General features: G+C 44.7%; 6 protein-coding genes across 6 annotated transcripts; 2 read left to right on the top strand and 4 right to left on the bottom strand.

The window, feature by feature from the left end:
- Window positions 1–1,715: 1,715 nt before the first annotated feature.
- Window positions 1,716–5,777, bottom strand: N7481_001299 (patatin-like phospholipase family protein; the record flags this gene model as incomplete). Its single annotated transcript, XM_057260518.1, has 6 exons — window positions 1,716–2,229; window positions 3,013–3,564; window positions 3,615–3,641; window positions 3,721–4,126; window positions 4,192–4,722; window positions 4,769–5,777. 6 exons carry the CDS (start codon window positions 5,775–5,777, stop codon window positions 1,716–1,718), a joined length of 3,039 nt encoding a protein of 1,012 aa, XP_057128350.1.
- Window positions 5,778–6,162: 385 nt separating this feature from the next.
- On the top strand, window positions 6,163–6,927 carry N7481_001298 (uncharacterized protein; the record flags this gene model as incomplete). Its single annotated transcript, XM_057260517.1, has 2 exons — window positions 6,163–6,593; window positions 6,657–6,927. 2 exons carry the CDS (start codon window positions 6,163–6,165, stop codon window positions 6,925–6,927), a joined length of 702 nt encoding a protein of 233 aa, XP_057128349.1.
- A 3,214-nt stretch (window positions 6,928–10,141) lies between these two features.
- On the top strand, window positions 10,142–10,939 carry N7481_001297 (uncharacterized protein; the record flags this gene model as incomplete). The annotated part of the gene is made up of 1 exon (XM_057260516.1): window positions 10,142–10,939. The coding sequence occupies one exon, from the start codon at window positions 10,142–10,144 to the stop codon at window positions 10,937–10,939; it is 798 nt and encodes a 265-aa protein (XP_057128348.1).
- A 624-nt stretch (window positions 10,940–11,563) lies between these two features.
- On the bottom strand, window positions 11,564–12,631 carry N7481_001296 (ankyrin repeat domain-containing protein; the record flags this gene model as incomplete). The annotated part of the gene is made up of 1 exon (XM_057260515.1): window positions 11,564–12,631. One exon carries the CDS (start codon window positions 12,629–12,631, stop codon window positions 11,564–11,566), a length of 1,068 nt encoding a protein of 355 aa, XP_057128347.1.
- A 2,249-nt stretch (window positions 12,632–14,880) lies between these two features.
- N7481_001295 (DUF3435 domain-containing protein) lies at window positions 14,881–17,645 on the bottom strand (the record flags this gene model as incomplete). The annotated part of the gene is made up of 5 exons (XM_057260514.1): window positions 14,881–16,043; window positions 16,101–16,492; window positions 16,662–16,984; window positions 17,045–17,294; window positions 17,344–17,645. The coding sequence occupies 5 exons, from the start codon at window positions 17,643–17,645 to the stop codon at window positions 14,881–14,883; spliced, it is 2,430 nt and encodes an 809-aa protein (XP_057128346.1).
- A 4,197-nt stretch (window positions 17,646–21,842) lies between these two features.
- On the bottom strand, window positions 21,843–23,034 carry N7481_001294 (uncharacterized protein; the record flags this gene model as incomplete). The annotated part of the gene is made up of 3 exons (XM_057260513.1): window positions 21,843–22,338; window positions 22,485–22,787; window positions 22,874–23,034. 3 exons carry the CDS (start codon window positions 23,032–23,034, stop codon window positions 21,843–21,845), a joined length of 960 nt encoding a protein of 319 aa, XP_057128345.1.

Below are 23,034 nucleotides of genomic sequence, written 5' to 3'. Positions count from 1 at the left end.
CTTTAGTTTCCTTCCATCTATCCCGCCAAATGCTTATGCTTGTGCTTCGAGTGATGTTTTCCATGCCAGTGGGCAAGGACATGATTTGAAGACGGATGATGATTACCTGGAATGAAATGTCATCAGCTAGGCGTACTGTCATATGAGATGATCTTTATTACTTGGAGAGCGATGTAGTGGCTTGCTGGCGCCTCTTTGGCGCGGTGGCGCTATCGGCGACTCTAGCTGCAGAAGAACGAATTAGTAAGATACATGATTTCGATGAAACTAGGAAGCTATAGATGATATGAGTTACCTTCAGTGCCGCGGAAAGTTCTGGGGGCATTGGACGAATAGCCTAGAGGATGATAAATAGCTAGAAGATCAGACGAGAGGATTGGAAACAATTACCATGGGGATTGCAAAAGCCAGAACTACTATCAAGAAAGAACCCCAAATGATCATAACTCTTGTCAAAGGTATAGATTATCGATACTGTAGACTTCGTGTTTGGAAGAAGAATTGTGTTGTATTTATCATCAAAGTCACTATCGGACTAAAGACATATCATCGAAGAATATACACAGATCGAAGGCACCAAGAATATGATGACAATCATACGTCTTTTGATTGCTATTTTGAATGATTCACAAAATCGATGCAAAATACAATAGTATAGATATATTCCTGGTCCGAGGGGCTTTGAGAGGAACTAGCCAAGTTTTATCTTGTTCTCGAGCTCGTCTTGTTGTCTCACTTTATGCGACCCATGAATGTTACAGCGAGAATACTGGAAGACAGGAAGAGGATCTTTGATTACACAGAGAGACAGAAATTTTGCCCACCCTTCCAAACAGAGATTCGAGACAAAATAGCTTCCATGCCAGGATTCTCTTCAAACTATCTACCATTTTGAGCCCAGCATATCATTCTACGATGTATACAGCGGCACCTGGAAACTCAATTCTTCCAGTTCATCGTCCGATGGCTACCGTCGGAGTCAATTAAAGTTGGATGGAAATGTTCCGAGTCAGTGGAGCTGCACAGGGTTTTCAACTTCCTAGCAAAATACCAGGGCAACATTCAAGACCGTCGCTTCAATTTGGCATGGAAAAGCAATTCAGCGGTGGCGCTGCGTTATTACAAACATTCGTCATGCCGCAGTTCACAGGATTGAGCAGGAACGAGATACTCTGCTGCGAATGAATCATATTGCGATCAAGCTAGTCAGATGCATTGCTGGGTTTGAAATGTCGCATAGCCTCCGTGGTCTTCAGAAAGTTCTAAAGAAGAAAATCTCAAGTCTGGACCAGTTGAACACTCAGCTGTGGAGAAATCTCGACCAGCAATTATTGCTATGCGATACCTGTCCAAAGGACCACGAAAAACGCTTGAAATTGCTGCCCGAGGCTGAAAACAGGCTCCAGAAATCTCATGAAGACAAATTCATCGCTGAAGTCAGTAATTACATAGGCACCGAGTTTGAATTTTCATAAATTGACTTAAAATTCGTAAGCTGTGTAAAACGTACGTAGAGGTTCGAAATCGCGGAGAGTGAAGCTGAATGTGATGAAGCAAGCCGAAGAGCTAACTCAAGGGCACTAAACAATGTATTTCCTGGACTGGAGCATGTAAACAGTCCGTTGCTTCCCGTATTCAAAAATACCGACGGGGCCATGATTGCAAGAAAGACTTTGGGCTCTTCAGCTATACAAAGCATGGCTATATTCTCACTATCATAGCCACCCAGAGGCTGATGAAAGCGTGGAGGGAACGCCCCATTGTTGTTTCAATTGTTTCTCGGCCTCAGCTTCTTCGGCTCGTGATTTGTCCAGTGCTACACTTAAGAGTATGATTGTTCGGATCAAGCGTGGATCTTTCACCGGCCCTTTCCCGGGATGGAAATGATACTGCAATACCAAATCCTGTGTGGATTCCATGATTGTGATGATAAGCTGGCGAAATATTTGAAAACAATCTTGATAGAATTCGTTTTCGCGTTGCTGCTGAGCCTTTTGTCGTAGCTTTTGTCTCCTCAAATCGTCACGTGGTATGTTGATCTGTCCCTTGCAAAGCTGTAGACGCGACCGTGTCATTTCCAAGGCCATCGTAGATCCTCTTGCCAAGGCAATTTGGTGATCTAGAAGGTTGATTTCAGGGGCCGATAAGCCAACCGAGGGAATTTTAGGAAGTGGGTTTGCTGAAGTCTCATGTTTTGCCGCATCAAGAGGTCTGCTGTAGATGCTCGAGCTATTGTCGGAAAAATCGGTTTGCATATTGCGGGATCTTGATGCATGCGGAAATAAAACCTTGTGACCAATTCGATAGGAAGAACATTGAAATAAACACGACCTAATCACTGAAGGGGCGGAGTATGTACTAATGGCTAAATTCATGGTTGAAAACGTTGATTCATTAACGATCATTACTTTTTCGCAGCGGTAAAAGATTATCACCAGCGATCTCTGACTTCAACACTAGATAATAAATGATAGATTGCCAGTACTTCAAAGATACATTTTTTTAAGTCGATATAACTTGCGCTCGAAATTGAATTGATCACGCATCCGTGCCCGAACAAAGTAAGAATGTGACGATCGGAAAAGGCCATGGGGATCACCAAAATGAAACTCTGCGTTCCAATCAGATGCGCCACCAAAGAAAAATCTCTATAGTCGTCTTTTTTTGGACAGGCATGGTTGGTCGGAGAATTGAACCTGACGCTTTTTTCCATCATGACAGGAGCATTGCCTGTGTCGAGGCCACTCTAAGACCAAATGGTCCGCGCGCCCAAAAGGAGCAAAAGCCTGTTGATTATCAAGTAGCTTCTGTATGGATGTTGGAAAGCCTCCAATCCTGTCGCAGTGCCTGCCACTTATTATTTCTATGGATACCCTCTCCCCGAGGCTGGCCACCAGGAAGGCAACTGGCTTTCGAAAGTACCCGCAAAGATTGCAACAATTGAGCGAGCTCACATCTCCTAGATCACAACCGTGGCTAGTCTGAAACCGTGCACCGGGACATTCGACTAACACTCGCTGGAGGATCGAAACAGCACCGGGTCTCGCACAAAGGATCGAGCCTCGGCATTGAAAGCTGTCGTGGCTTCTCACGGGGGTTTCATCCAGCTCAAAGAAAAACATTGCCGTCGCGAGTACTGCCCGAATGAGCGGATCTGGGACGGCGAATTTCATCTTTAGCATCTTTTCCAATGAATTGATATCATCTAACTCGGGTATTGGACCATGGGTCTCATGATCAAGTCGAAAAACATCCGGCTTTGAATGATGAGGAAGATAATTGAGTGCTTCGAAATATCCTTGTTTGCCGTCCATCGAGGGGGAGAACATCAAGGCCCGGAGAAGACGCGGGAGAGCACCCTCCCGTAGTCTACTACAACAGCCTGAGGAGGGATCTTGGACAGAAGACGACCACCCGGTTCCGACTGAAAGAAGGAGATCATGTCTTTCTGCCGCAGGCCAAACCATACTTGACTCGCGCAGAGCAATTGACAACGGATTGTTTGCACGCACTCCGCCATCTTGTAGCGGCCCTAGACCAGGTAACACTTTCGTCGAGAAATAACTCAAAATTGTCAGCTTGACCTGTAAAACACAACGGAAAGGGTAACTTACAAGGGTGCTGCAACGCTGGAGATTGTTCTGCCACATTATAAATAGTATTAGCAATGCCTGCTACCCCAAATTCGAATGCGCGCGTCCCATATGGAATTGGACTTACATTTCTATCAAATCCAGGTCCTCTTGATTGTCGTGGGGAATCACAAAGTGATAAGCAGCAGGAGCTGCACTCCGACCAACTCCTCGATAGTTTGCCATCACGCATGCCTTTCCATCGGAGGTACGACTTGCTACAACAGCCACTCGACAGCCTGACGGGCTCATGGTGGGAACATCAAAGACTCGACGACCGGGATTGATGGCTTCTTGTAAAGTTTCCGATAACCTTCTCGAATCGTAGAGCCCGTGGGAGGTCAGATTGAATGCAGAGGCCAGCCAATGGGCATAGCGAAGAATCGGATGCCTGTATTCACGACGGAAAATCTTTCGTGCCAGATCGGGGAATTTGAGGAAACAGCCGGTGGCCAAACTACCGTTGATGAAGATGTCAATTGCCGCCAATGCACCTAGAAGCAAGTGATTGTAAGCTTTTAAGCATAGAAACCAATTTCTCCACCGGGGTCATACCTACCTACACTCGTTCCGGCGCACAAGTCCGGCAGCAATGCAATGGGTATACCAATGCGTTTTTCCAATGCACAGAGAAGCCCCAGCTGGATGAGGCCGCGGATACCTCCTCCGTCTAGGCTGAGAATAACGGGGCGCTTTGTCGGAGGAAGCTGACGGATGGTCATGTTGCACTTGCGCTCACAAATCGGACATTGGGCAATTTCTACTTGATACGCCCTGGAGGGTTCAAAATTCCCAAATATCGCCACACAGGTGTCACACAATGCGTGTGTACATGGTAACATATGCTCTGGGGGCCGAAGCAAGCAAACAAAGCAGGTGGTAGTGGAATAAAGGTTCCCTCCCTGACGATGAAATTGGCCAAGTGCATCTTTGCGGATAGATGAGGAAGTTCTGTTGACGCTCAATTCCGCGAACCTTTCAACAAAGCGCGATCGAATGCGTTCGGTGAGACTCCCAAAAGGATAAAAGTTCCAGATACCTGTACAATGAGCCTCGTATAGGACGGTAAAAACTACTGAGGGAGGGAATCCTAAAATCGTTAGCGTTGGTATTTAGTTGGGGACTGTCAGCCCTACCGTGCATGCCCGGTGGATAAGCATTCATCAGAAAAGCCGAAGCGACAGCTTCAACCAATCCTTCTGGAACAGCACTATGGTTGACAGAGGACATCGCGCTGTGCAAAAGCTCGTGCAGGAATTCATCTTTCTTCTCGGTTTTGGGGAACCCTATCCGAGCTTGAGCTAGCAGATCTAATGGCGATGCTTTCCAGAGCTGGCCATTGGCTGGAACACTTGCGCCCCAGAATGAGCTCAGATGAAAAGCAGAAAACCGACCACAGACTATCTCATCTTCGGCCTGGATTGACTGCAGCTTCTCAGATATAAGGGCCCACAACGGCTCAAAAGTGATCCTATCAGAAAGACTGGATCTTGAACTCAGATCTAGGAATGTGATCCTCCCTCCCTCGACTATCTGACGCAGTTTTTCATATCTTGGTGAGGCGATCGCTGACCCGTGAATGTTCTTATTGATTATAATGATCACCTCGGGTGAAGATCGAATAGCTTGGCTCCCGACTTTCAGCTGCCTATGTGGTTGCTGGAGCAAACTTTGCGTGGCTTTGAGATCGGATTCGGATTCGACAAACAAGCACAAGACCCGAGTCCATGGTAGGACGAGCTGTCTTTTTGTTTCTTCCTGTATTGATTCAGCGGAAGACAAGCCTCTCGCCGTCGAGATTGCGTATTTTCGATGCTTGGTAGTCGCGTGTCTGAGCCATTTGGTATCGCCAGTACTCTGCTGTACGCATAGACTGCTCTCAGCAATCATGAGAGGACTATCCGTATTGATAGCCTTATGGTCAATATGTAGGCGGACCAACCCATTAGCACCCTTGCGGGTGACATTATTTTGTGGAAGGAAAGATCTTAGGGCTCTGATTCGGCTTTTATGACCAGCGAAGTAAATTAAATCCGGATATTGGCGTTCAGGAAACGGCATCCCCTTCACAAGCTCTCCTAGCCGGTCCGTATCAACTAAAGTCCAATCCTCTCCTTCTCTGACAATATCTAGCCATGCTGCCATCGCGGGTGGTCGCAGCTTCGGGTTAAGAAAGGAAGACCACAAGGCTAGAGCGCTTTTATATCTGGAATTTTGTTCTAATTCCGATAATGGGACCTCATCTTTTTTTTATCCAGAAATCAGCATCAAAAAGTAGTACCACTTGTGCATTTCTCAAAAATCCCCTAAGATTTACGCCGAGGGGCACACATTATAGAGTAATGATCATCATTATGAGGAAAGCATTACAAATACTACCTCTGTCGGTTTCTTTATAGCGTTTTGATACTCAACGAATAAGCTTTGAACCTGAAGATATTCCTTAACATTGACTGAAAATATATAAATATCTCATATAGTATTGGATTGGGACAGGTAGGAATTTACTTATTGGCAAAATTCAGAAAGCATGTCTACCAACTCCCAAGCACCGCTGATGCCGCCTCCAGCCCGAATTTACGCAAGAGAGAATGCCACCTTGACCAGAGAGAATACGGACTGTCCCAGCAATGACAAAGAGGATCAATACTTAAGAATGCTAAAGGAAGAGGACCAAATGGACGCAACCTACAACATCACAGCTAGTGCGGCCAACTGGGCGCTTCTAGCCGGGTACCTTGTCATCCCAGGTACCTTCGCATCACTCCAGACATCCAAGGAAATTGAACATGTTTTGACATCTAACAAAACGGGCCGCGTTATATTCCACACCATTCAAAATCCACCACTGCTCGGGATTGCCTGTTTGTTTCTTGCAAGCGGCATAGCAGCAATGCTGTGGATACTTCACTTCCCGCGCCTAAGGGGAAACTACGTGTGGCTGACGAACAAGATTTTCATGTAAGTAAGACTTGGGTGTTGTAATGGCCAGAAGAAAGAAAGAGCTGCTAACTCCTGTAACAGGCCAGTGACTTTAAACGCCGGTGCGGGACTGCTTACCACCTTGATCAATGTTTTTGCATCAAATCGAGGGGTTTGGTCGGTGATGTCTATCGTAACAACTGTTGTAACAGGGGCAACATTTATTATCTTTTTGGCTGTTTTCCTAGTTTACAAGCTTTATAAACTACCACCATTGAACGGGCAAAGAATTGGTCTCCAAAATCCCCAAAATCCGTCACACGGCCGCACGGAAGGTTCCGAAACATCTGCAGCGGGTGGTGATAAAAGCTGAAGTGTACCATTATCTTACTGCCGGTGCTCTCGGAGCTTCATGCGGTGCAGGGAACGATGAGAATGAATGTATGTTGCAGTTTAAAAGAAACGAGCATGTGGGAATTCTTCCGGGCCTTTATCACACGTTTTGTCCCGACTCAGATATGGATTAAAATATTCTCTCGGTAGTGAAGAAATTCGAAATTAATATTGCGGAATTTCTTTTTACATTATATAAAGCATGCCAGCACCGTAGAAACCAGGCTTGTCTATCGCAGTCGCCTGACAGGGTAGCTTGAGGCAATTTCTCAACTACAGTAATTATTTACGATCTCACAGTAGATATGTACCCACCGAGCTGCTTGGGCTTCACAGGCTTGCCCATAACTGATAAATATATGACATGATTGTCATACTTTGAGAAGGAAATAATGCCTGTATATTAATCTCTTCGCATTTAAATACCAACATGCTATACAGAAACTCATCTTTGAACCGGCAGAATCTATCTCTTTTCCACGCCTCCCTCCCCCGCCCTTTTTGACTCCTACTTGATAAAGACAATCTTCTCTCTGCAAATGTCCAAGGTGGGCCCAATCTGACTGTACTAACTAGACCACATCTATAGATGGCTCAATTCACTGAACTATGTTTTTCGAATCTGTGAAGCTACTGATACATAGTTGCCGAGTAAAACGCATACATGGTGCTGGTAAGCCTGTCTAACCTTGTCAAAACTTCACTGAATTGAGGCACTAACCCAGATTATGCTCTTCATCAACTTCTGAAGTATAGACAATATTTTTCTGAACCTACAATTCTTTATTAGTGAATTTCCTCGAAGTGATACAGAGTGGATAGGAGATGTAGTTGATGAAATAATACTCACAGTTGATAGTCGTTCTATTTCATTTTTGAGTCATGTAATCGCATGATACTCAAGGAGCGTTTGAGTCTCTAATTTGATGAAAAGTCATGCACGACTGAAAAGCATTCCGAGGTTGCTTTTACGTATAACCATGATACAAAGCTTAGATCAGCAGTACTTAGAAAGAATATAAATAGGCCTGGCTGAGTCCTCTAGGCGTTAATCTTTAGATATTTCACCATCGCTCATTCAAAATGTCACATCGTGATTATAAAGGCCCGAAGCACGGCATTTGCAAAGCCCAATCAGCAATTAGGAGCGATAAAAAATTCTCCAGGCTCGCAGAACAAAGGCTTTTGGCACTGCAAGATACCCTTCCTTGGTCCAAGAAAGATAGTTACGCGCAGAAAGCTGTATTTTCGGGCGGGAAAGGCAAAGGTGCAAATCACGACGACGCCCCACGCCATCATACGAGTACCGCAGATGACCAATGCCCCGAGCCCAAAAATCAGACTAGGATACTACTAGAAGAGCTGGAATGCAGTGATGATCCTGCCGAGGCACAGAATCTCGAAGCGAATTCTTTCCGACACAACATGAGCAAGTGATGGCGTCAGGATTATTGTTTTGAATCAGTCTCTTTTTTCCAAGCTGTACTGGCCCAATACAAGTGACGCTTGACTTTTCCGAGAATTGTGGTTGAGCAGGTCATCTATTTTTGATTATTCAAGTTTCCAGCAAAACTACAGAAAACGATGCTTACTACTTCTAAACAAAAATCAATTTAAAACTGTTTTTGGTATTTTACATCAAAATTTCCTCATTATAGAACAAGAACATAAGCCAAAGCCTCAGTGACGTTGCTATGAGAACAGAGAATGATCTCAAGCTGAAAGATGTTCCCGAGGATAAATTTTGTTAGATTCAATGATTGATGTACACGCAGCATAATCCGGCTTTCTTTATGCTCTTCGCTGTGCTATCTTACTCTACAACCAACAGGGCTTCTGAGAAAGAAGAATGGACTGAATTTATGTCGGAATGTAGATGGTAACGTTCTCGCTTTGATATGAGGAAGCATTTTGTATAGCATATCTCCGAGGATACATAATCACGATAGAAATTTGCTCTTGTGTCAACCCATGGGTCATGAGGAATCAACTAATACGGGCAAATGCAGTCCTGGGCGTCATATCTGAGGCACAAATTCCTGCTATACAGCCCACCTGACGAGATTCCTTTATCGGCCATTGAATTCCCCCCATTTCACTGAGTCTAGGCCACCCTTCACCGTTTCATTTCATCGAGTCTGGCAAACTCTTATGGATTGGCTTGGGGTATTGTAATTTCTTGACAATAGACAGTGAGCACATTACGATAGATCAATTTGTAACAGACAGTGGAGTATAAGGCTTACTAGTTGATCTTGTGAAAGTGGCCACCCTTCCAAAGTCGTCGCCAGTGTGTAAATTTGGCCCGAACCTTTCATCCGAATGCTCAGATGAATATCAGCAGCACACTCAGAACTGTATTCGGAAAGCTTTTTGAAAAGTGTTTCCCTTCTTCTTCGAGCTTTTTGACTAGATGCACTTCTGGGTTTCGTGATTGAGCGCGGGGAATTATCCATCATGGTAGAGAAATTTGAAATATGACCAGTCGCGAGCGATCAGTTTCAGCTTAAGATCGAAAATTCCCTACAGTACTATTCAGTACTATTTGAGTACGCTGTTCCAAACGAGCATTCAATAAAATTAAATAAAAAATAGAATAAATGAAAAAAATTTACTGTTAATGGAGCGACCGGTTTTAATCACGGTTCGTCGAGCGGCTTCGGTCTAGGTGAAGATTAAACGTTCAGCAAACGAACGGGCATCACTTATTGAATTTCATCAATCCAAACCATACAGGAGAGCTCACTTAAAAATCAATATGTAATACTGTGTTGGTACTCACAGTCAAATTTTTTGTCCGGCTACGGATTAACATCGCATCCCGCATAATGTACTGTGGTGCCAGTCTGAAGAAACTGAGGCCATATATCAGATTATCACAAGTACGCCATAATCGGTTGGCAGCTCACAGTAGGCTATAGCAGTCCGTGCGATATAAGAAAAATCAATTGCATTGAGGAGCACATGCAGTGAGCATGGCACACGCAACTATTTATTCGAGGTTAAGTGATAGGTCTTTTTGGCTGGCGACTGTTGCTGCCTATTTGAAAAGCTTCGCTCAGTTCCAAAATAAAAATTCAAACATTAAATTTGTCCCCGGGTGCGATGAACTTCTGGTCGCTACTATGAGACTTTCTGTGTGGAATATTCTGCTATTTGGGACTCCAATTTGGCTAGTTCGTTGCCATCTCACCATGACGTCACCTGAACCATATAGCAATGATACCCTGAATAATTCGCCATTAGCTGCTGATGGTAGCGATTTTCCCTGCAAGCTTCGCCAGGACAGTTTTCGAGCTCCTTCACATGAAAACGTCTATCATATCGGAGAGAATCAGGCCATTCGCCTGCTAGGCAGTGCAACACATGGTGGTGGGTCTTGTCAAATCAGTCTCACAACTGATCTCGAGCCAAGTAAAACTTCGAAGTGGAGTGTTATCAAGTCATTTGAAGGTGGCTGTCCCTCAGACATATCATGGAACCTCAATGGTTTGTCGACCACTGACCATGATCTTGAACTCCCTTTCATTATTCCTGAAGGTATTCAGCCAGGAAAATACACCTTGGCTTGGACTTGGTTCAATAAAATCGGAAACCGTGAAATGTACATGAACTGTGCCCCAATCACAGTGGCCAAAACGCCACTAGATCCACTCTCCAGAAATATGGTGGATGCACCGGTTTTCCCACCAATGTTTGTTGCAAACATCAACGGCTGCATGACAACGGAAGGTGTGGATATAAGTTTTCCTGAGCCGGGAGGTTTTGTGGAACCCAAGAGACAGGCAGGGAAACGCCCCGAAGAGGGCGAACCAGTATGCATTGGATTCCCTCGCTTTGGTGGTTCCGCAGCTTCAGAAAGCGCCAGGCCGATTGTGGCAACAGCTTATAACTCTAAGACCACAAGTGTTTCAACTTCCAAATGTTGCAAATGTGGCTGCCATAGCATGTATCCTACGGTCGCCGCCCAAAGCCGCAAATCGATCTCATAGAGTGTCAAGAACCCGAGAAATTGTGATTTGACGAGAAATAAATCTATCTTCAGTTATATTTTTTGATTTTATTTCATTTTATGTGAGTTTATGTTAATTTTCAATAGAAAGGGTCTTTCCGTGGAACTTCATATATAACTACAAAAACCCACAATCCAACGCTACGATGATTATCGTGTCCGATTTTCGATATTGGTCAGCGTTTCACGGAAGACGGGCAGGGTTCCCATATCACGATATTTACATCCGAAAGTATGTTTCAATGGTATTGGATCAGCATTTAGCGGCATCGATAGCAATATGTAATTTGCAAAGCTACGAATAACAGGCAGTGTCAAGAGCGGAAAAGCGACTTATACATGTTCAGTACAATGCATGAATACTGCAGTAGATGTAATGAATATTGTAGAAATTCTAACCTTTTTGACATATGCATGCTTATATTAAATTCTAGGTATTTATGTTTGATTAAATCTATTGGCGACGGTAGAATCTAAGAGGTTCCGGCTCCGGTTGTCTGACCCGTTAACGGGAAGATGGCTGGTTCCAAGACTACTACATTCGCTAGGCTAAAAATTATTACTTCGTTTAACATTGAGTCATGCTCTTGTGGTATGTCGGTCTTCATTCAGGTATATCAGATTCAAGAGCCTTCGATGACGATGAGTTGGATTGAACGTCACCAGCCGATAGACCCACATTGTCAGGATTTGCGCCAAGCTTTACCAGCGTCGCCGTATGCCCGCTCGTATTCTCAAAGTCATATATTAGGGCCCTGTCTAGCTGTTCTTGACTAGCAAATGGACCGATATGTTCCAAGAGCTGCTCCTTCATCTCAGATTTGCCGTTCATGATGTGTTCCAAGATAGAATGACCAACGCCATCCCGGGCAGTAAAGACCGCACCATGCTTAATCAAACAGTCGATTATTTCTCTATATCCAAAGTAGCCAGCTTCGATGAGTGGCGTGAAGCCGAAAAAGTCTCTACGATTGATATCTGCCCCAACATGGACCAGTGCATCAAGCATATCCACGGAATATGTAGATATCGCATATGTCAACGCCGTGTGGCCCATACAGTCAAGCTTATTGACATAGTCGACTTGCTCTGGCTCGGGGGTTCGTTTCAAAATTCGGTGGACAACGTCGAAGACTTGCGGAGCCCGATTTAGGATGGAAACATGTAAAATGCTCATGCCTAATTTATCCGTATCAAAAATAGCATGTGGGCTTCGCTGTAAATACAGGGCACCAATTCCTTTGAAGCCTCGAAGAACACAGCTATGTGAGACTGGCCACTGAGACCCGGGACATTCAAAGATAATGTTCTGCATAATCCTTGCCGGACAGTCAATATCTTCGAAGATGTTTGTCAGGATACAAATATCCCTAAGTAGTGGTTGCTCGCAATAGATCGAGCTTTTAACAATCTTGTATAGCCAAGAGCTTGGCCACTGATTTTCGTTGAATAGTACAGCTAGAGAATCCAGATGTCGAAGCGTGGAGCCCACTTTGTGCTTGAGGAAATCAAGCGAGGCAAGTAAAAAGTCCAATCTGCAGAAGGCAAACGAGATCGTGTCCTCAAGTGACAGGTAGTCCAGTATGTCATATAATAACTCAGGGGGAAGTGGAAGAATGGTGTTTGTAATGTCGCTTGATCGATCGTTACTAAAATTCAGTTGCTGTTCCATGTTCGACACTCTGGTTTCCAAAGGCTTGACCCGGAACAAGCTACTGATCTTGATTTCGACGGAGATTCTCTAGTGTGGGGCACAGAGTTTTTAATACCAAACAGTTTGAAAATTGCTAGTCATGGCTCCTGAATGTTCTTCGTATTCAAATTCGATGTCGACAAGGAAATTGACTATGTTATGTGAATGTATGCGATGCTATCTCGATATCAGTCAGCTATGAGCTTCTGCCCTTACTTATATTTGACATATCTTATGTATCTCAACAATTTAAATGAGACGTTTGAAGTTCAAAGGTACCTAAAGCAAAGAAATAAATTTTGCTCTGATTCCTACTTCCGATTTTATCATATAAATATGGGTTTTTATGATATTTTTTAATGCTGTCATCCGCCATTCAGCTTCAGCTCTGAAGAAACGAGGTGTGTTAAAGTCTGTTACCTTGATTGAAGGCCGGTCTTATGCAAGGTCACTTAAGAGGAACTCTTCTCGTAGCGCAAAGTATGCTCAAGGTATGCTCAGGATACTGTATGCTCACACATGAGTTCTCTATAGCCAGGGCTTATCATACACGGGAGTGTGCAATTGCCAATCATCACCAGCTTCATCAAAACCTTTTGCCTGAAAAGAAAAGATACTGTCAGGAAAATGGACATTGGCACTGGAGTTACTCATCAGGTACCTATACGGTAACTTGGGGACTACGTTACAATCCCCACGCTTTCATTTACACAACTCGGATAGTAACTCCCGAGTCGTTGGTATTCTGATGGATATTTCCACCCCCATGCACATCCCTGTTTTCATGTAAAAATTGGCACTACCCCTTTTTGATCCCAGTGCTTTCATTTTGGCTGTAAATCCTTGAATCACAAGGCTGGTACAGGTTCTTCCTGACAGATACTTGGACATTCAAATCATAGAACGGACCCGCTTGTACGGAGCCCATTCTCAGCCAGTTTTCCAAGATGCACTTCTTACCTCCATATACTCATTTTTTAGGCATTGATCATGAATTAGATCGACACAAGGATGGGCAATAAAAATCCTACAAGACTCAGTTCAGCAAGCCTAGAGCTAATGACATCTACTGTACATCTACATCAATGTCCATTTCGTTTCCACTGCATTGCCGCTTGAGCTTAAATATTCTCTCCATTTCATTTATTGCGCAAGAAGGCTCTAATAATTTAACAGTCATTAAATAAATCTATAATGAGCCCCTAAGTACATGAGCTTTCACAAGGTCAGCCTAATGATATATCACGGGGACATATTTTGGTAAACAGATCCAATCACAGTGGAGTGAAATCATCAGCATGTCGCTGGAGATGTGTGATCCCTGCAAACTCCTCGCCGAGGTGCTTGGTACTATTTTCTTGGGATGCTTACAACGAATATGTTATGTGACGCATTTTCCTCGAGCTCGGCAAGATCTGTTTCAGATACGCTATCAATATCACTATCTGTTCCAGAGTAGTCAAACACACTTGGCAACCGGCATTTACGACTGGGATATTGACGGCTCATCATTTGATAATCTTGCTCCTCAGTATGCAAGAACATAAGTTTGCAGATGCGACCGAGGTGAACGTTTGAAGTGTAGAGCAGTAGTAGACCTTGGACGGGCAAGAGTTTTGGGACAGGAAGTTATTCCATGACGAGAACAGACGAGAAAAATTCTCCTTGAGATTCTTGCAGAAATTTTCAAGAAAATGAATGGTACCGAAGCCAGGGGCCTGAAGGTATTCCGAAATATAGAAGGATGGGGCGCTGAAGTGGATCCGACGGGACGAATGAGAGGCTACTACGGCGCCGCTGCGCTTCGGGTATTTCACAATGCGACGGTGAGTGGGTGTGTGGTTTAGTCGGAGTGAGTGGAGGGAAATCTGGCAAATGGGCGACCCAGAAACGCTCTGCCACCTTTTTCAGTCGGGCTGCCTACTTGCCGCCATCGAGTTTGATATTCTGCAACCTTGTTGTATGCTTCTTCAAAATTTCTACGTGACTTGAGGAGCGCTCGATTCGGCATGAAATTTCTAATAGGTCATATACCCTTGGTTGATACGAAAATATTGAATATGCACAGAAAATAGACAAAAAGAAAGAAAATCACTCGAAGTCTATACCAAAGCTTATTGGAAAATTTCACAGTGAGAAGCAGAATCAATCTCGAATCACAAAAGAAAAAACTCGGCCATAGCCTTTCAAAGGCCTGGCTTTAGTTCAAAGTAATAAAAGCTTGCTACTTAGGGCAAGGGCAGTCCAAGAACCGGTAGAGGTAAGCGAGAAACAATTCCATGTGCACCTTGCGCATGATTCAATAGCGCTGATTTAGACTCCAGCTGCTCTCCACAAATCGTGCACTCGTGTTGCATATCGTTTGAGTACGGTTTGATATGTTTGTTCACGAAGTGTCGGCTGAGAGACCCTGCGTTCTTGAACATGCGCAGTCGTTCAATTCCCGGCAGCAGTGGATTACCAAGGCAGATAAAGCAAATTGTCGATCTCTTTTCTGGGCAGTTGATGCAGACTAGAGCGATGGCTTGAGAAATGGCGTCGTGGTCTGCACCTGAAGCAGCCGGCCTCTGCTTTTTAGGCACATGATCAGCTGGCGAAGTGGCGACAGCATCGGCAGAGCGTTTTTGTATCGTTTGGGGCCGGGAAGGTGCGCCCTCTTCTGCATCACAAACGGCAATCACTGCGTTGATTGCAGTAATTCTTCGCTCATATTCTTCGTCAGTAGTTGCACCAGGCATGGTCAGGACTGTGTCGATAAGCGTCATATGTTGTGGTGTCATATAGCCAGTACTTTCTAGCGCAACCTTGACCTCTGCGTCAACCATTTTCCCTGACAGCTGCCGTTCGCTGTCGATCACCGGCTGTTCATTCTTGTAACGTTCCAGGTTCTCACGAATCAATCGATGACGTTGTCGACTTTTCTCGTTGCGTACTTGCTTCACTGAGCGGTCATAAAGCTTCTCGGCGTGGACATATTTCTTTCTAAGCTTCTCCGCATTCTTCTTCCGAGCCTTCCACCGCTTAGAGATCGCTCGGAAGTAAGGACCCTTCTGGGGTGGTCCATCGCCAAACTCCCGCTCTAGTGCAACTTGAGCTTCTTCATAGGCGCACTTTTTCTCATCGCGATTCCTCAATTTCACCTCTTTCTTGCTTTCCAGGACACGTACACAGGGAATATCATTGATACAACTCGAATCGTCCAGTCGCCAGGGTCTGCGGGGATCAATAGACCGACTCATAGACGAGGCAAACCGCATGAGTTGCTTCTGAGCGGGCATGCCTCGCACAATTGCCTGGGTATCTACGTGAATACCCACGCTGTAGTGTCGAACAAAAGTATCGATGCTAGCGTGCTGCAGCATCACATTCTGCAACTCATTCGTTACATCCGCTGAATGTCGCATTAGCAAAAGAAATCATATGATTTGGAGTATCACTCATCACTCACGACTATCGTTAAACGCTTTTGCTGCACCGTATCGGAGGCAGTACGGCTTTGCGACTTCAGCGAATCCCGTTATCTCACCACCCCGTTTCATGCGATAGCTCAGCCAGCCCCGCGTGAGTTGCTGGTCAAGGGCGATTCGAATCCCATCGGGTTCTCGCAATGCTTGGCAGAACACATAGCTATCAAGAATTTCGTCTTTCAGCTTTAACTCCTGCTGACCAAGTCCATCTAAGACACCAAGACTGTACAATTTCTCGGCGGAGTCCAACGTGGGACCATTTGTAGAAAGAGTTTTGAATGCCTTGATCTTTAAGAGCATACCCAGCAAAAAGATATGTGGACTCAGGACCAAAGTAGGATCGAAGATAATCTCTGGGAGTGGGAAGGTGTTTCTATAAATGATCATAAGCAGACTGGTGCGAGGATAACTCATAGGAGCTGGCCTTGTATACAAGTGGGAACCGAGGATGCGATGGAGGCAGGAGGCTACCGAGGAGAAAGGAGAGGGAGGGGAAGCAGGGTAGGGAAGTATAAATTTAGACGAGGATAAGAATCACTTACGACTCCTTCTCTCCGAGAAATGACTTTGTGAACTCAGGTGTAAGATAAATGAAAAGTCGAGGGCGGCTTCCATTTGGATCCCGAATTAGTGTTAACATCAAGTCTCGGAAGCGTAGTCTTAGTAGCGCCCCGGGGCGACTTCCAGTGATAGCGGCCAGCTGACAGAAAAGAAGTAGTTGTACCCGGTACCACCCACAAGGAAAAGTCATCTCTGTCGTGCATAGGATCACTCGGGCAAACTCAGCCACGTCTTCGATGTACATTGTCGCTTTCGGGCGAGGCTTTAGAGAAAGTTTCTCCTCTTTCGCAACTATTGCCAACACCTAGAGAAAGTTAATCGGACACAATTCGCGTGGAAGTCAATAGTCAATTCGGGATCTCACATCGCGGATTTTGACCTGAATATCTCCGCTAAGGCCATGCCCAACCTTGGCCTTGTAAATGAGATGCCACCACTTCCAGAATGCGTCCAAGGAGCTTTTCTTTTTCAGCCCTGGGGCATAGCGTCCTTTTTTTCCCCAGCGCTGTCTGCAACGCCAGGAGAAGAGCGCCTTCAAGAAGCGCACAGTTTCTTCTGTATCAGAGAGTCGAGACAAGCATTCCGCCGGGTCGAGTTTCGCGCCTTTACAGAACCTAGAACAATTAGAATCTGAGAGCTGTGAGCAGGCGAGCAACGTCTTACCTTTCCCAGTAATCTCGAGTTTCATCCAATCTCTCTTCAGTTTTCGGACTATACCGTTTCTGCCGAAGCTGAGAAACGTCCAGGAACTCCGCCTCCTTGAGAAAATATTCTGGTGAGAGTTCCTCTTCGACTTCAGAATCATCCTCACATTCATCTTCTGCTTCGCTGTCGAAATCGGAATCACTTGGCGCGCTGTCGGTGTCGGTGTCGTCGTCAGAAGCGTTGGCCGAGAAGATCGCGGGAATGTCGTCGGAGCTAACATCGCTCTCATTGTCGGACAGAGTGCGACTGGGGCGAGGCATGGCGATCCAGTGGTCCAGGCCAGGGAATAAAGATAGAGGTAAAGTTACAGAGTTGAAGGGAATAGCAATGGACGAAGCTGTCTTTCCTTTCGTTGATGTCTCCCGAGTCCCGAGATCGCCCCAAGAGTTGTGAGACTGCTGGGGAGAAAAAATCAATCGAGGGGCATGACAGTCGATACTTATAGGCGAAATAATACAGGGAAGGGACGATTCCCATAAAAGAAGCCATGGTTGGCAATCCAGGCCGCCAGGAGGGTGACGGCGGAGGAGCGAGGATAGGGCCCTGCGGTCGCCACGGTACGAATGAAGAAGGTCTGGAACGGTGGATCCAGGCACCAGGCACAGCGGACATGCAGCGCGGGTGGCAGTAGGGCTAGGGCCGTGGGCTTTATTTCACGTGACCCTCGGTGAGCGAGCGGCCTAAAACGGCGCCCAAAGCGGCCGTTTCTGGCCTCCCATTCACCGTCTCATGCATATTACTAGTTATATAGGTTTCTATATAGCGTACAGTTATTATAGTCTCTTACTTTCTCGCTTACTGCAGTATTTATATAACATATAGCCCGGCTTACCATAATTAAAACAGAGTTTGTTATCCTTCTGATGTCTCTGTTCTTTGTCTGGGAGTCTTGCTACGTTAAGCTCTATAGGTCGTAGACCGTACAGATCACTATTCTGGTTAGATCATTGTTGTTATCGTTAAGGTTAGAATTGGTAATAAGTCAGACGTCTAGTGCCTCGTCTCTATCCTTTGACTTTCTTTTTCTGTATAAGTCAGTTATAGAACCTATTATCGATTTAAACTGTAAAGTCGATAAGTTTATCTAGGGTGTTAAAGTCACCAACTCTTATAATTTTATCCTTGATATATAACTTAAGTCCTTCGTTATAGTACAGAATTAATACGTAGTCATCCTATCTAAGAATAGCTACTTACTGTATAAATTCAGCTGTATATACTGATGCTAAGGTAGTTTAGCAGAGTTACTTCAGCTTGCGTTCAGCTGTTTTCTTTACGTTAATATCGCTAAACATCTTTTCTAAGTACTCTCTGAACTTAAGATAGCTAGAAAAGATATTACATACGGTGGTCGACCATTCTGATTTGTCTTTCTTGTAGTATTCTCAGACATATAGTTCGAGCCAATCCTATACCTATCCTTGAAGGTAGGTTAATACAAAGATAACTTTGCTTGCTTCAGTATTCAGCCTATGCTTATTGACGTTAAGATATATATTTATCTGTATAAGGAATCCTTACAACTTAGAGCGAGTTCTATTGAAGTTCTCTGCCTTTAGCAACTTCGGTACTATAGGCGATAGTACGCCGAGTTACGTATCTGTCTGTTGAATAGACTTATATATCTTATTTATATTGCAGTTATGTCCTTAACCGAACGTATTAAGTTAATCGGTAAGGTTCTTTATATATCTCTCTAAGGCGTTTACCTTGGCTTCTTGTTGGTCTTCCTAGTTATCCTCCCGCCGAGTCTGTGTCTACGGCGGCACAGGAGCTAGTACCTTTCCTCTGTTGCTGCCAGTCGATAATATAATAATTAAACTTTATAGTTTTATATTGATAGGGCGATTAATATATTATATATTGCTAACTAGTTATAGTAAGTAGTTAGATTATTGGTAAATAACTTACCAGTTATCCTCTGTATTATTAGTCGTATGTGATAACTATCACTTATAATCCTTAAGTATCGACTTATAATTATACTATCGCTGTGCTAAGCCTTATATAGACTCAGATCCTATTAAGTAACTTCGAAGGATATACCAGATAGAGCACTAAGTAGGTCAGTCTGAAGAGCTCCCCTACTTATAGTATATTTGTTACAAGAGATGAAACTAAATAAAGAATAACCTAAAAGGTATACTGTAGTAACTTAGATTAATTAATCACAAAGAACTAAATACATATATATAGAGAGCACCCTATATATCCTAGTCCTCTATAATAGTATCTGTGGTAGATAGTAGAGTGGTAGATAGTGCTTGGTATAATCTACCCGTTGATCGATATACCTGTCTACCATCCTTAGTTATATGGTTGGCCTGATCGGATGTTTCCCTAGAATATCTGTAGAACTGTATATCTACCGGATAATGTCTGCCACGAGGACACCGTATCCTCGATTACCCTGAGCGATTACTGAGCGTAATCCTGTGCAAGATGTTTTTACACAGCCCCGCTTTTGTTCCTAGGAGCATGGTTTCGTTCGGTTCTTGCTCCTGGGAAGCACCCGTGTAATACTCCCTATTGGTTGCACGTGACGTGTATGTGTGTCAGTCTGTTCTGTGGGGTTGGTTGGCTCTCGGTGGCCCATCTGTAAGCTGCGGCCCCTCAGGTCGCAGGGTCCGTAACACTAAGGTACAGTCGCCAGGTTTCAAGAAACTAGTAGAATATCAGTAAAGCACTTTTAATTATTATTATTCTACCAGTAAACAACTGGTAAGCAAACCTGGTGATTAAAGACTGTATCTGCGTCAGTCTCATCTATATATGGCAAGGGTATGCCAGTACTCGCTTTGTGCTCTTTGTACCACACAAACGCAGGCTACATATGCCTATTTGTCAGTATCTGATAGTATTTTGGATGAAAGGATACTCATATGTTCTACGTAGGATGGCATTTCGTCGAATATTGGGTTGAAAATCAGGGGAGAGGTGCGCGCTTGCGAATAGGAGAAATAGAAGTGAGAGAGAGCTGTATGGTATGGTTTGCGGGTATTGGGAGTAGCACCCTACTCAGCGCGGGTGCTGACTCAGCACCCTACTCAGGGCTGGGGGGGGGGGGCCCCCCTATGGTGTGAACACCGTTACACCCGGTCAGGGACACCAACCTGATGGGCCAAGCCACTGGATTCCAGTGCCCTTGCAGCTTTGTTGTTTCTAAAGGGTCACTTCGCCTAGCGCATTTAGCGGGCCCAATTCAGGAAGGCTTGAGTTAGCCATACGGTAACATTCCAAAGTGTTTCATCCTCCATAATTATCTTTTCCGATCGAAGGTTAACTATTACTGCACTAGGTGTTACTGCACTAGGAACTTAATATATTCCAACGGTTGTGAGCCTCTTGTCAACGTCTAATCCGAAGCTTTGTCGGCAGCCATGGCCCGGTCCCATACTAGATCGACTGAGCCATTGCAGTATCCGGCGATAGCAAAGAGAAGCCTAGCATTGATGATGCCTCGCCAGCAGAACAGTCGTTCGCAAGCCTCTTTTACCATTCTGACTCAAATTATATTGGCAGCTTCTCATCTCTGCTGGCTACTATTCGGTATGGACTGACCTTGAAGTCATGCACTTATCTTATAATCAAAGTGACATTTTTCATCGCACTAGCCTGTCATTTCTGGTACTGAAGTCTTCAGACAGCAAGTGAGTGTGGCTGCCCCATCATTTGAAAACATGCTGACGTGGAATATGATCAAGATCGGTTTCCCTCTACTATTCTTCTTGGAGTCCATTTGACTGACCTTGTATGATCTTTAAATGATGGAAGATACGAAGTGAGACATGTAGTTTCGTTTTGTTTTGTTCCTGATTGAACTCGATTGTGACCCTGGCCGCGCTGCGACGCGAATGTTTGACTTCGGATTTAAGCCGCCGCTGTTGCCGCCGTTCACAGACTATCTGTTTTGAAGAAAACATCAGGGGGAAATTTGCATTCCGCGACATTAGTATTCCTGAAGTTTTGTAATCAGACAAGACTGGGAAGCCGAATTCGTGAAGACCGTGCATTGCATTTTGCATGGCCATGGACCTTGCCTAGTTTGGCATGATTATTGATTGTCAGTCGGGGACTGGTGGCTATGATGCCTTGCCAAGTGCGCTAAGTTTTGAACCAGTGCTGACCAAAGACTGACTTGACAGGTGGTATGCTTGAAGTAGTTGATGTTCTTACTATATTATCAAAATATGCCCTTTACTTCTATCTCTAACACTAGACATACGGCTAAAATTTCTCTCTTGACTATTAAAGGTGTTTTGCAGCATTGCGGGGAAGACTATCGGCCAACGGCGTCTTCGTCCAACCGAGTAACAGACGGTGCATTAATTTTCATACAAAGCTTGTCAATCTGGCTTCACCATAGCAACCTCTCTAGTTCGCGGAGCTAACAATATCGTCATAAAATTGAGTCAGGGACATTCCTTCGCCCTTAGATAATAGTGAAAGACCATCACTCATAAAAATCCAACCCCCACAACGAATCCAACAAGACCCCAAACCAAACCGCCCGGCAGCATCCCATACACAGGGCCCGCGCCCCCAGTCTCATAATCAATATTCGCCGAATTGTTCCCGAACCCAACGGTCGAAGTCCAACTCACTGGGACTCCCTCATTCAAAATATCCGATCTTGCATCGTCATGATTCCCTAAAAACTCCACTTTGATTTTTGCGTCTATCGGCAGCGTCTCCTCCTCTTCATCCTTGTTCAATACCTGCGCATAAATATACCCCTGGAGCATGAAATTCGCCGAATGCGAGTCGAACGTTAGAGTGAGGGTCGCGTTCTCCACATCTATTTCATCGTCGTCCCAGTCTTCTGATGCCCACTGCGCATCCCACCAGGATACCGAGTTCGTGCAGGAACTCATGTTCATCCGAAACCCGAGGAGATTTGTCTCCCCAAAGTCAGAGGTACCCAGTACGCGGAAGGGAGAGCCTCCAACCCCACTAGAACCAGAGACAGTAATATCCATTCTTGGGCCTGTTTCTTTGTACCCGTATGTTCGACGTCTACAGTATAGCAAAAGAGTGAGCCACGTCGAAGCACCACGGAGAATTTCTTTCTTAAAGAGACAGAAAAACGAGACACTTACGAGAAATCAATCGACTCAAAAATCCAAAACTCATCCCGAATCTGCATGCTACCGTTTTCATTATAATCACTGAAATACTTCGTGAAATTCGAATATGAGGTCGAGAGAATGACGTTGAGCGGGTTTGTGTTTTGGGGTCTCTCGTCCCCACCTTCGGTGGGTGTTATGCCTAGAAGTCCCGGGTAGGAAAAAGTGTAAGTGTAATCGTTTGAAAGGCGGGAACAGAGTTTCTCGTCATCATAGTTGTAGTCTTCCCGGAAAGAGATGGATGATATTGTGAATGCTACAGTTCCATTGTAGTATCTATATTTCATTTATCCATATTTTTAGTATTTCAGTAGTTTAAACATATGTTTTGGGGGGAAGGGACAAGGAAAGTCGAAACGCACGACCCTTTCCATGGGTAATAGTAGTAATCTAACCCAGTGATGTTCTCAGGACGGTAGTTCAATCCTGCGTTGTAGTATTTGTCTTCTTTTCCGAGGACTGTCGAGGTGATAGAGAAGAGCAGGGGAAGTGCGTGTTGTAAAGCGTGGAGTTGCCGCATCAT

The sequence above is a fragment of the Penicillium waksmanii genome (assembly GCF_028829765.1).
Source record: "Penicillium waksmanii strain IBT 27052 chromosome Unknown utg000001l:1.0-4852451.0:1.0-4856178.0, whole genome shotgun sequence".
Lineage (NCBI taxonomy): Eukaryota > Fungi > Ascomycota > Eurotiomycetes > Eurotiales > Aspergillaceae > Penicillium > Penicillium waksmanii.
This window is presented reverse-complemented; position numbering and strand designations above follow the sequence as displayed.